This window comes from Hyperolius riggenbachi, chromosome 11, assembly GCF_040937935.1.
Source record: "Hyperolius riggenbachi isolate aHypRig1 chromosome 11, aHypRig1.pri, whole genome shotgun sequence".
NCBI lineage: Eukaryota > Metazoa > Chordata > Amphibia > Anura > Hyperoliidae > Hyperolius > Hyperolius riggenbachi.
In genome coordinates this window covers 60,289,345-60,302,811 of record NC_090656.1, presented here as the reverse complement: position 1 = coordinate 60,302,811, position 13,467 = coordinate 60,289,345, and the positions used below count along the sequence as shown (strand labels likewise).

At 49.3% G+C, this 13,467-nt stretch overlaps 1 protein-coding gene across 1 annotated transcript in view; it reads right to left on the bottom strand.

The window, feature by feature from the left end:
* Positions 1-4,798: 4,798 nt before the first annotated feature.
* LOC137537808 (uncharacterized) overlaps positions 4,799-13,467 on the bottom strand; it is a 647,697-nt gene continuing 639,028 nt past the window's right edge. Inside the window, exons 3-4 of the mRNA XM_068259768.1 lie at positions 5,625-5,843; positions 4,799-4,836 (exon numbers count right to left, since the gene is read on the bottom strand). Of these exons, the coding sequence (XP_068115869.1) occupies positions 4,799-4,836; positions 5,625-5,843 (257 nt within the window). The remainder of the gene's footprint in view (positions 4,837-5,624; positions 5,844-13,467) is intronic.

Here is a 13,467-nt window from a genome sequence, read left to right as displayed (position 1 = left end):
TTAAGCTTGTCACATTTGTCACTGTAATTACTATATCTACCAATTCTGTAGTATGTAACAATGTCTATATTTTGTGTACACCATTATCTGTATTATTATGTACTCCATGTTGGTTCTTACTCTGTACAGTGCCATGGAATATGTTGGCACTTTATAAATCATTAATGATAACAATAAAAGCAATACAGTCTGAGAGAAGGCCCAGTTATTTGCTGTTTCTGGTTGGTCTGCTGTAAAAGTCCCCCTGGATTCTGGGACAATCTGATTATTTGTTTAGGGGTGAGAAATCTTACGCTAGGTACACACCATAACATTTTCTGGCAGAATTACCTGCCAGATCGATTATTTCTAACATGTCCGATCTGAATTTCAAATAAATTTTTCGTTTGTTTTTCCAATTGATTTTCATAGAAATGAACAAAAAACCATTGGAAAATCGATCAGGAAAAACAAAAGCCAATCAAAATTCAGATCGGATATGTTGGAAATCGATCTGGCAGGCAAATCTGCCAGAAAATTGTATGGTGTGTACCTAGCATTAGTGGCGAGGGTTGGGCTGAGCGGCCAGTGCTCAGGCTGGATAATCAGGCCCCGGGCAGGCAATCCGTGAGTTCCTGCCGCTCTCCCCAGCCCTGGACAATACACGGGTTGTTGGAGCACTTCTCTCCCAGAGACGGCGCTATGTTTCAGCGCTGTTAATGGTTCAGCAGTTCCGGAGGTTGTGCAGCTGGTTAGATGCACAGAAACCACATTAGCCAATATGATATGTGATGGGCTCTTAGGGGAAAGATGGATTTCACAGACGAGCTGAAAGTCTAGAAGAGGAAGAAATCGATCAGACTTTTCTGAGGCTTGTGTCGGAAACAACACGAGTCCCCACAGAGGAAGCGGGCGCTTCTGTTCTATGCGGTGCAGGAGTCAAGAAAACAAAAGCCTGCTAATCACTGCCCGTTCTACAGCGCACACGGCCGAGGAGTGACGACCAGCCCCCAGCACCGTGCATCCCTCTCACACAAATGGCTCGTCTTTCTAATATCCACACACAGAAAAGATCAGAGAGATGCAAATGTTCTGAAAGGTGGTCACACACTAATAGATGGCCGCCAGATTCAACCATCAGACAGATCCCTCTCAGATCATCAAATCCCTCCACACTGTACACTGATTTCTCTGTGGAGTCGCTACCAGCTACCGGGTCCCCAGGTCTCCCCATCTGTGTGCTCCCCCCCCCCCCCCCAGGCCATGCAGAGTGTTGGCAGTAGAGATTACACTCACCTGTCCACCTGCGTGTTTTCTCTCCATAGCCGCCGGGCACTCCTCCCTGTCTCTTCTCTCATGGCGCGCCTGTTTCCCGTGACAAACACTCGAAGCCCGGTGGCATGTACCTTATGTGAGCACTAGAGGCCTCTAGTGTTGGTCATGGGATACAGGCGCCCTAGGGAGAGACAGGGAGGAAAGCCCGGCAGCTATGGAGAGAAGGTGGCAGGCAGGTAAGTGTACAGACAAGTGGTGTTTCTTCAACCAGTACTCAGCCTCTGCACATTTCAGCTGGTGAGCGACCAGCCGCATTCAAGAAAATGCCATATCTTGTAATCATGTCGGTCAGCAGTTAACACGCAGTGCAGTTACTGTGAGGAAACTGGTGCATGGAATGTCTAAGGGCAGCTGTCACCCCCTAAGAGGTGCATGCAAGGGACACAAGCCCCCCTTCCTTCTTAGGCTGAGTGCTTGCTGTTGCACAGCAGATCCACAGGAGCAGTTGACAGGTTGTGTATGCATTGTCTTTGCAAATGTTTTCCTGCATGTAAAGCATACCTAAAGTGACATGAGATAAACATATACACATATAGTACTAAATATACGAGACTAATTACTATACAAGGTATGTTCTATGTTCCATCCTTATTACACATAGAATTCATTTATCATCAAGTTTATTATTTTCCACTTGAAAGGACAACTGAAGTGAGGAGAATATGGAGGTTGCCACATTTATTTCCTTTTAAACAATACCAGTTGCCTGGCAGACCTGCTGATCTATTTGGCTGCAGTAGTGTCTGAATAACTCCTGAAACAAGCATGCCAATAATGTCACAAACACCTGATCTGCTGCCTGCTTGTTCAGGGTCTATGGCTGAAAGCATTAGAGGCAGAGGATCAGCAGGACAGCCAGGCAACTGGTATTGTTTGAAAGGAAATACATATGGCAGCCTCCATAGCCCTCTCACTTCAGATCTCCTTTAAGTGGCCTTACCACTGACTCCTATGGATGTACCAACGGCGGACATGGCTGTAGCTTAAATCTCTTTGGCACATGCCAACCAATGCACCACTAAGGGCCTGAGCCCACTGGCCCAGCCGTGTCCACTTTTCAGCATCTGTAACATTGATGTGTAAGTGAAAACACAACTGCATCAGTGGACTCAGGCCCTAAGACATAAACTGATGTTAGTCCTGTATAATATTTCAAAATGCTGAAACAAGCCAGGAATCAATGGGATCTGCCTGAAAGAGACTTCTCACTCTGATTAGATTCCCCAATGACGTAAAACACCCACAATGCCTCAGTACCTGCCAAGCTTATTGAAACTGTCCCCTCCTCTATCCAGACGTATCATTGGACTAAAACAGGAGAAACGCCTTCAGTAGTGGTGAGAAAACACAACTAAAAATACAAAGCAATAATAATAATGCCTAAATAGCATAAATCCCTTTCCTTGTATCTAGTTCCTAAGGGCTTATTCATACATGAGCGGGAATCGCGCGAATCATCTGCAGCGCAAAACTCTAGCGGTTTTTAAAAAATGCTAGCTATGTAAGCCTATTGCAGTGTTCTCACTACTGCGTTTGCGGTTAATGCATAGTGACATGCATCGTTTTGCCAGCGATTCACGATTAGTAATAGCGATTAGCATGCATAGCACCTCTAATCGCGGTCGCTCCCAAAGCGCTGCAGTGTCCAGTGATTTTTCCGCGTTAATCGCGGAAAAATCACTTCCGCAAAACGCTAGCGGTAATCGCTGGCGTTTTGCAGTTTTAGGTGTGAATGGGGCCTAAAAGCTGTGTTCCTACATGCTGGACATGAGAAAGCCATTTTCACTTATAAAGGCTTCCGGTGTAGAGCTATGTGCGCCACACACAATCATTTGTGATCATTTCAGGTGAAAATCTACAATATGTACTGGTGTCCCAATGGCGGAGTCCCTCCCTTTAGCAATCGGCCAATCTGGAAAGTCCTTCACTGACGTTATTTGCCTGCATACAGGATGCCTTCCGTTTGTCCTCTCTCCACCTGAATGTACAGCAAGTCTGTACAGTTATCACTCTAAACTGTCACCATAAAACAATCAGGAACAATCAGTTTTGGGGAACAATTATCCGAGGTGTGCACCTAGCTCAAGTCTAGGAGTCAGCACAGATCCCCCCTTATGCTTGCTAACTAGGGAGCTGATGATATTAAATAACTATATTTAAGAGGAACTATAGCAAAAATAATCTTAATTAATAAAATTATTTTCTTATAATATCCATTTACAAATGATTTACCAATCAGTGTTAGTTTTTTGCCATTGTAAAATCTTTCCTTATCCTGATGGGCATAAAATATACCTGGTCTCCCAGAATGCTCTGGGGGGGGGGGGGAATTCTACGTAGCTAATCAGCCTAAGCTGTGACATCACTGGGAGGGCGGGGCTGGATACCAATATACAGCAATAGTGTTTGAAGCTGAAACTAGGAACATTACCATAAAAGTGGGGATAATGAATAATTTACTGCATCATGCTATATGTCACTACAGGGCCTCTTCTCTCCTTACATGATCACAACTGATTCGGCGCTGGCCAATGAGAACATTGTCATCTCCTAACATTCAGTTTATTCAAATTTACTTGGTAATGGCAGTGACAGCATTAGCTGCCATTTATGCACACAATGAACGGCTGTCGGTTGAGCAGCGTATTATGAACATGCACATTGGACACTGACATCTCTATGGGGACAGGCGGGGAGGGAGAGGTTCTACAGGAGGAAAACACCAGACTATGGGGGAAAAATAAAGCTAGACTGATCCCAGGAACCCCCTCCTTCCTGCCCCAGCCACACTGGAACTGGCCAGAGCAAGGACCGATGTCTCCCTGATGTCAGACCTTTGTAGGCTACCACATTGCAGGAGCAGATATTAGCTCAGATTCCAGCTGGAATATCGTGTAACCGATTGCACAGCTGCCATTATTAGCTTATGCTGCCTATGACTGTGCTCCGCCCCCTGCCATTGCCACCTCTGCAAAGCTCTGCCCCCTGTTACAGCCACCCCCCCTCCCCCACAAACACTGCAAGTAGGAGGAAAATGGCTATTACCAACCAACAAAATGATTGAATGAGCCATCATTTGGAGTAGATTTTAGTTAGATGTCATGTTTTTAATTAAACCTAATATCGAATGCATGAATATATTGTATAGTGTGTGGGTACTGTGCAGTCATATAAAGCTTAAAGTGAACCCAAGGTGAGAGTGATATGGAAGCTGCCCTGTTTATTTTCTTTTAAGCAATACCAGTTGCCTGGCAGCCCTGATGATCTGTTTGGCTGCACTAGTGTCTGAATTACACCAGAAACAAGCACGCAGCTAATCTTGTCAGCTCTGACAATAATGTCAGAAACACCTGATCTGTTGAATGCTTGTTCAGGGGCTATGGCTCTAAGTATTAAGAGGCAGAGTATCAGCAGGGCAGCCAGGCAACTGGCATTGCTTAAAAGGAAATAATATGGCAGCCTCCATATCACTCTCACCTCGGGTTCACTTTAAGGCTAGGTTCACAGCGGGCATTGTGTACCCTGTAAAAGCAAGCACGCCACAGAACACAAAAAAGCAGCACTGTGCCTTATCTGAACATTGTATAAAGTGAAGCACACAGGCAACGAAAAGTATGCTTCACTGTTTAATATGTGCGTCTTGCAATACTGCACGCCGTTGGACCACATCGGCCACACCTTGAGTCCGCATTGTTTATCATTGCAGTGCGGCTTTCCACGGTACAATAGAGCGGTTATGCTGCACTGCAATGCCTCACTGTGAACTTAGCCTGCTAATAATCAGATCGGTCACAGTGTGTCTGTATGCCTCTAAATAAGCCACTAGAGGGAGCATCTGAAAATCAGCAAGTGCAACAATCCTACAAATGAAGAAAAGTTCCATTGCAACAAAAAAGTGAGGGGGGGGGGGGGGGGGGGGGGTGAGAGACACAGAAAGAGAGAGACACAGACAGACGGGGCGGCTCCCAATATACCGGATACAGCAGGAGGCACAGCCCATAACTGGCACAAATATACTGCCCATAACTGCCACTGATCTACTGCCACTACATTCCCCCCAGAGAATAATGCAGTTTACTCATTCTCAGATTATCATCAATTTTGGTTGGACTGCTTGTTCACCGTTAAAAGTCGGACGTACATTAAAAGAGGAGGACTGACTCAAACATGCAGAACACATAATGGTAGGACAGAGTAATCAGGAGCCTGGCCGTGGTTTCTGGGGGCAGAGCTGCAGGGAGCCTGACCCTGGAAACGGCTGGCGTGAGGGTACATGGTGTGATTTTGGCATGCTGAGCATCTCTCCTTACCTCTGGGCTCCTCCGCCTGTTTGGCGAGTTTGCGCAGCGCGGCGGCGAAGCTGGAGGAGGGTGCGGACTGGACGGAGAGCGCGCTGCTGGCCGCCGGGCTGCCGTTGGGTACCAGGGCGCCATTGAGAGGGGAGGGAGTGAGGGGGCTGACCGTGGCGGTGGTCCGGGTGGCTGTCGAAAGCATTCCTACGGAAGGCGACTTTGGCTCATGGTTCATGCCTGGAACGAGGGAAAAACAAAAAGAAAAGGAAACATGAAGCCAAGCAGAACAATAAAAAAAATAAAAATTTAAAAAAATCAAAAGCAAAATGAAAAGACATGATGGCAGGGTTTTAATACAACAGCGCAAGGAAGGCTTGCGTGTCAAACATGGCACAAGAAGGGCTACAGATCAAGTCTTTAGATATACATGTGTGCACGATGATTGGCCATCTGCCCTATAGAGAATAAACATCAAACTGGTGGGCACAGCACAGGTCAGAGAGTCAGGTAGTACTGTAAGGTAAGTTGTTGTAAGTAGCTCATTTAAGATGTGGAGTTGAATGCCTGACATATATTATATGATTTGTGATAGTTAAGGTAGACGATCAATAGATAGAGGGTCACAAAACAGCCCTGTTACTTTGACCAGGTGAGAATGCCGTCCACCTTTATTTCTATTGTACGGTTAACGCGTCAGACTCTTTATGTAACCAAAGCTATACGCTATATTTGCTACTGAACATAAAAGCGATTGGCAACGCCTGGCAATGGTTCCAGTCATTCTGTCACGTTTGGGGACACAGAACCGCGTGAATGTAAACGACACTGAAGCATCTTAGGAATTTTGATCAACGACGACGTGTTGCAATTCCCAGTAAATGCATTGATATGAATGCTGCCATTCTCCTCAATGCGGGCCACGTTCCACCCCGGCGTTAAAGTGGACCTGAATTTAGAACTTCCTCTCTGCTCTAAAAGAGAAGCAACAGCATAATAACCTTTAAAGAGGAACTCCAGTGAAAAATAATGTAATTAAAAAAGTGCTTCATTTTTACAATAATTATGTATAAATGATTTAGTCAGTGTTTGCTCATTGTAAAATCTTTCCTCTCCCAGATTCACATTCTGACATGTATTACATGGTGACATTGTTACTGTGGGCAGGTTATGTAGCTGCTCCTAGCTGTTTTGGCTGTTACAGACAGCTGTAAACAGCTAATTCCTGTCTGTGAACATTGTTACATTGTGGCAGTTTGCCCAGAGCACCGGGGTACTCAGAGCTTCTTGCGGGAGGGGTTTCACCACAATATCAGTCATACAGCGCCCCCTGATGGTCAGTTTGTGAAATGCAATAGATTTGTCATGTAAAAGGGGGTTTCAGCTACTGATTGGGATAAAGTTAAATTCTTGGTCGGAGTTTCTCTTTAAAGGCAAACATTTGTTACAGTTGATACAAATCCTGCAATAAATCTGCAGTGTGTTTACTTCCTACTTTCATAGAAGCAGACATAGGGTTATCATCCTGTGTTTACAAATTAGCTGCTCTGCCGTGGCAGAGGAGATTCCTGAGTAGACACAGCTGAAAGATCAAATTACACTGGTGATTAGTCACAGATGAGGGTTAAATAGACAGGCTAAACTCCTATACAGGGTGCATTTCTTTATGCTTTCCTTCTGTCCTGTGCAAGCGTTCAGGTCCACTACAAATGACAAGGACGGATGCCGGCTGCCCTTACTTTGTACAATAGGGGAGGAAAAAGTATAATTTCTGCACCACCCATAAGTGTAGCTGATACTGTCCCCACATCCCAAGTCATGGCTGAGCAGAAGAAAGGGGCATGACAGGAAGTAAGAATCCATATCATTTACAGCAAGACCAAGGTCCAAAATCTACAAACTTTTCTCAGCTCCCCTTTCAGCCTCCAGTAAGCCAAACATTAGGTCAAGTATTATTTTTCTAACCTACTTTTTAGTATTTATAGAAAAGTTTACAGAATCAGGACCAACCAACCAAAAGATCCTATAATCTGGCTCATAAGTGGAGCAGTTGTGAACACCATGGATTCCTGAGCAGCCATTGAGGTTGGACGAGTGGTAGACGGGGCTGTCTTCAGGTGTCCATACGTTACACAATTTGCATCCGCTTCTATCATAATGATCACATTTGACATAGATCGATTCTGCAACATGGCTGCCTGGTTGATTGTTTCAATCGATTTATGACCAAATTCATCAATCCAGAATGCTAGATATGGATATATTTCCAAAGGATTTCATACAGTGTGTGGGCAGGTAATAGATCTCTCTCTGATCAGATTCAACCAGAGAGGGATCTATCAGATGGTCAATCTGTTGGTCATCAACTAGCGTATGGCCACCTTTCATCTCCTGTCCCTGGTGATCACTGCCACAGGAAGTCTCCTCACCTGGGACTTTTCCCTACAGAGCCTTGGCTGGCGTTCTACTTTAAAAGAACATGGGCCCTAGTGCAGACACTTCTGGTCCTCCTCATTTATAAATGATGTAAATAAAACCATATAAATCCTCTGATCGTACCTGGTTTAGCGCTGAATTACTCAGGTGGAAAAGGCAAATTAAAATAAATAAAGGGCATTATTTAATTTCACGTAAGTTGTGTGGGCAGATGTAGTGGAGGGGGTGAAGGGGTCTGACAAGCTTCTGGCTTGTTGGATAGAGAGATTTCCAATTGGTACTTTGTACATAATGTCAGGGTATGCGACTGTGAAAAAAGCCACACGGCTCTGGTCAGGCAAGCCACAGACAGACATTAAACTGTGAACATCTGCTGGTCCTTTCACACGCAGCTAAGCCTGGGCCGCAGGCAGGGCCGTATTTACCATAAGGCACTGTAGGCACGTGCCTACAGGCGCCTGATGATGGAAAGGCGGTTTACTACCTTCCCTTAGCGCATCCCTTCTTTTCCTATTCAGAGTGCTGATGGAAGGGTAAATTAGAGATTACTCCCCTAGGCTCTCGGCATTCCACTGATGAGATCTCCCTTCAGTCAGGAGCACCTCTAGCTTCTTAATACTGAGGTTCCTCTACCTAATAGTTGGGGGCTCCTCTACGTAATACTGAGGGTACTTCTAGCTACCTAATTCTAAGGGACACCTGCAGCTACCTATAACAGGCAAGGGAAGTAAGGGAGAAGTGACAGCGTGGATAGCCAGAACACTTGTGGTGCACTTTGGTTGGTGTTTGTAGGTTCATGAAGGCGGAAGTTTAAGGTGCCAGGAGATCTGTGCCTATAGGCTCCTGTGAGGTAAATCCCGGTCTGGCCGTAGGACCTCTCACAAACAGCTGAGCAGCAGGACCTCTCACACGCAGCTGGGCCTGGGCCGCAGGACCTCTCACACGCAGCTGGGCCTGGGCCGCAGGACCACTCACACGCAGCTGGGCCTGGGCCGCAGGACCACTCACACGCAGCTGGGCCTGGGCCGCAGGACCACTCACACGCAGCTGGGCCTGGGCCGCAGGACCTCTCACACGCAGCTGGGCCTGGGCCGCAGGACCTCTCACACGCAGCTGGGCCTGGGCCGCAGGACCTCTCACACGCAGCTGGGCCTGGGCCGCAGGACCTCTCACACGCAGCTGGGCCTGGGCCGCAGGACCTCTCACACGCAGCTGGGCCTGGGCCGCAGGACCTCTCACACGCAGCTGGGCCTGGGCCGCAGGACCTCTCACACGCAGCTGGGCCTGGGCCGCAGGACCTCTCACACGCAGCTGGGCCTGGGCCGCAGGACCTCTCACACGCAGCTGGGCCTGGGCCGCAGGACCTCTCACACGCAGCTGGGCCTGGGCCGCAGGACCTCTCACACGCAGCTGGGCCTGGGCCGCAGGACCTCTCACACGCAGCTGGGCCTGGGCCGCAGGACCTCTCACACGCAGCTGGGCCTGGGCCGCAGGACCTCTCACACGCAGCTGGGCCTGGGCCGCAGGACCTCTCACACGCAGCTGGGCCTGGGCCGCAGGACCTCTCACACGCAGCTGGGCCTGGGCCGCAGGACCTCTCACACGCAGCTGGGCCTGGGCCGCAGGACCTCTCACACGCAGCTGGGCCTGGGCCGCAGGACCTCTCACACGCAGCTGGGCCTGGGCCGCAGGACCTCTCACACGCAGCTGGGCCTGGGCCGCAGGACCTCTCACACGCAGCTGGGCCTGGGCCGCAGGACCTCTCACACGCAGCTGGGCCTGGGCCGCAGGACCTCTCACACGCAGCTGGGCCGCAGGACCTCTCACACGCGCCTGGGCCGCAGGACCTCTCACACGCGCCTGGGCCGCAGGACCTCTCACACGCGCCTGGGCCGCAGGACCTCTCACACGCGCCTGGGCCGCAGGACCTCTCACACGCGCCTGGGCCGCAGGACCTCTCACACGCGCCTGGGCCGCAGGACCTCTCACACGCGCCTGGGCCGCAGGACCTCTCACACGCGCCTGGGCCGCAGGACCTCTCACACGCGCCTGGGCCGCAGGACCTCTCACACGCGCCTGGGCCGCAGGACCTCTCACACGCGCCTGGGCCGCAGGACCTCTCACACGCGCCTGGGCCGCAGGACCTCTCACACGCGCCTGGGCCGCAGGACCTCTCACACGCGCCTGGGCCGCAGGACCTCTCACACGCGCCTGGGCCGCAGGACCTCTCACACGCGCCTGGGCCGCAGGACCTCTCACACGCGCCTGGGCCGCAGGACCTCTCACACGCGCCTGGGCCGCAGGACCTCTCACACGCGCCTGGGCCGCAGGACCTCTCACACGCGCCTGGGCCGCAGGACCTCTCACACGCGCCTGGGCCGCAGGACCTCTCACACGCGCCTGGGCCGCAGGACCTCTCACACGCGCCTGGGCCGCAGGACCTCTCACACGCGCCTGGGCCGCAGGACCTCTCACACGCGCCTGGGCCGCAGGACCTCTCACACGCAGCTGGGCCGCAGGACCTCTCACACGCAGCTGGGCCTGGGCCGCAGGACCTCTCACACGCAGCTGGGCCTGGGCCGCAGGACCTCTCACACGCAGCTGGGCCTGGGCCGCAGGACCTCTCACACGCAGCTGGGCCTGGGCCGCAGGACCTCTCACACGCAGCTGGGCCTGGGCCGCAGGACCTCTCACACGCAGCTGGGCCTGGGCCGCAGAACCTCTCACGCAGCTGGGCCTGGGCCGCAGGACCTCTCACACGCAGCTGGGCCTGGCCTGTAAAGGTTATTATGCTGTTGCGCATCTTTTTGAGCAGAGAGGAAATTTTGAGTTCAGGTCCACTTTAATCCCTGGATCACCCTACCAGATTTTTCATAGCTAGTGAATGGTGAATTTGTAGAGAAAGAAAACCCTAATAACCCCACATGTGAAGATGGACTAGTCCAAAACTTGACAGATATGTCAGATTTTCACAACCTTTTGTGACAGAGACATAGGGAAAAATATATAGTTAATTTTACTCTGGGGAAAAATGTACATTTCTATGTATAGAAGGCAGCTGTACTTCACTGACATTTGTTTTGGGAGATGAAATCTGTATTTAGGCAGCTTTAAACGTTCAACTCCCAAAGATAACCCGTATTTGCAACAAAGGTGTAAGGCTTCATTTGCATGCATTAAAGGGATACAGTAGGGGGGGGGGGGGGGTCGGGGAAAAATGAGTTGAAGTTACGCGGGGCTTCTAACGGTCCCCCGCAGACATCCTGTACCCGTGCAGCCACTCCCCAATGTTCCGGCCCCGCCTCTGGTTCACTTCTGGAATTTCAGACTTTAAAGTCTGAAAACCACTGTGCCTGCGTTGCCGTGTTTTCACTCCCGCTGATGTCACCAGGAGCGTACTGCGCAGACACAGACCATACTGGGCCTGCGCAGAACGCTCCTGGTGACATCAGCGGGATCGAGGACACGCCAACGCAGGCGCAGTGGTTTTCAGACTTTAAAGTCTGAAATTTCATAAGAGAACTGGAGGCGGGGCCGGAGCATCGGTGAGTGGCTGCGCGGGCACAGGATATCTGCGGGGGACCATTAGAAGCCCCGGGTAACTTCAACTCATTTTCCCCCGACCCCCCTACAGTATCCCTTTAAGTATTGTGTTGAAATCTGTGGCAAACGACAAAGCCTATCGCTCTTTTGGCAGCATCAGCCGTGGGCCCTGCAGCCTGCAACACTGCTCTGGCCATGATGATGTCATTCAGCGGACCGAACACAGGGCTGGGTTTCTTTCTTGGTAGTAGGTCGCCAGTGACTGACTTGCCCACGTGTCACCATCCTTCATGGCCGTCACATAGAAGCGTTGCCGCAATATGTCCCGCGAGGCTGCAGCATGTTGCAGCAGCAGGTCTCCAGAGATATCTGGATAACAATAGACTTTCCTTTTGGAGCAACTGAAGCCGACAGCAGCCTTGTTCCTGAAGTATGCCGACAGCCTCAAATCACTCGGCGAACGCAGGCGAAATCCCTACAGGATCCTGCGGGAGTGTCAGCCACATGTTGCAGCCTCAGGAGATATGATGAGGCAATATATTGCAGCAGCAGAATCTTCCCAGGACACAGCCCTAAGGTGGCAATGTATCTATGAATCCAGCCTGGCACACACATCTAACTTTGATTGGACAATCTTCGGTCAATGTTGCTACTTCTATGTAGTATGAGAACTACAGAATCTGTTCATAGTATTCAAAAACTGTTGGCCCTCACACTACATGGTGGTGGTAAAAATGACCAATCATTGGCCAATCAAAATTGGATACATGTACCAAAGGAGGCCCTGACCCAATCATCCAGTATGCTTCCTTCCATTACTGAGGTTAGCTCTGTTTTAAGACACTGACAATAATAATGGCACGTCACAGCCATTGTTTACATTACAAAACTACCTATCACAAGGTCCATAACCATGTGTGCTGAAGTGCTGCACAAAACTGATAAGCAATGTAGACAATTTACAGTAATAAAGAAGGAGGAGGGGGAAATATAACAGGACTGGAAAAATGTCAGGTAGCCAAGGTACCTTAAAAGGCGAGAGACTTGTGGAGGCTGCTACATTTAAAATAATAATAATATATTTTTTTCCCCCATAAACAATACCAGTTGCCTGGCAGTCCTGTTGATCTCTCTGGCTGCAGTAGTGTCTGAATCGCACCATAAACAGGCATGCAGCGAATCCAGTCAGAGCAGATGATGTGCATGCCTGTTCAGGGACTAAGGATTAGAGGCAGAGGATCAGCAGGAGAGCCAGGCAACTGGCATTGTTTAAAAGGAAAAGAAAATTGGAAACAGCACACACTGAAGTCAGTTTACTACCAATATATGCATAGAATTAACAACTTTTACTATGCAGTACAGCCAGTAAAATAAATAGTTCAGTAGGGGTTTTTCTGCTGCTTCGGCAAACAGATTGAGGGGAATCGTCTGTGGTTAGACACAAGCTACGTACAATTTCAGGTTTACTTAAAAACAAAAGTTTGCCTTTAAAACAGAAGGAATTTGTGATAATTCAGGTTGGAGTGAGCATATGATGTTTCCCATAATGCATCACTGCTGAATATGCAAATCATCCCTTGTTCCTGTAAGCTAACCACACGTCCATAACCGCTGGAATGCAATGATGTGTTAATTGTACAGGGCCACTATAATCCAACATGCATACAGACTGTTTCAGACTGGTTGGTCATCATCAGTGCAGGGCATGGACTAATGTGGCTCTGTGGGGTAGGACTTGAAACACCCAGAGTTACAGATTGCTCAGCAAGCTCATGGTGAACCAGAACTCTTACAGGACTCGGGGCTAGAATGCAACAAAAAAATGTAATGAAAAACAGAAGTTTCCCTTCTAAAAAAAAAAGATTTGCATATTCAGCAGTGATGG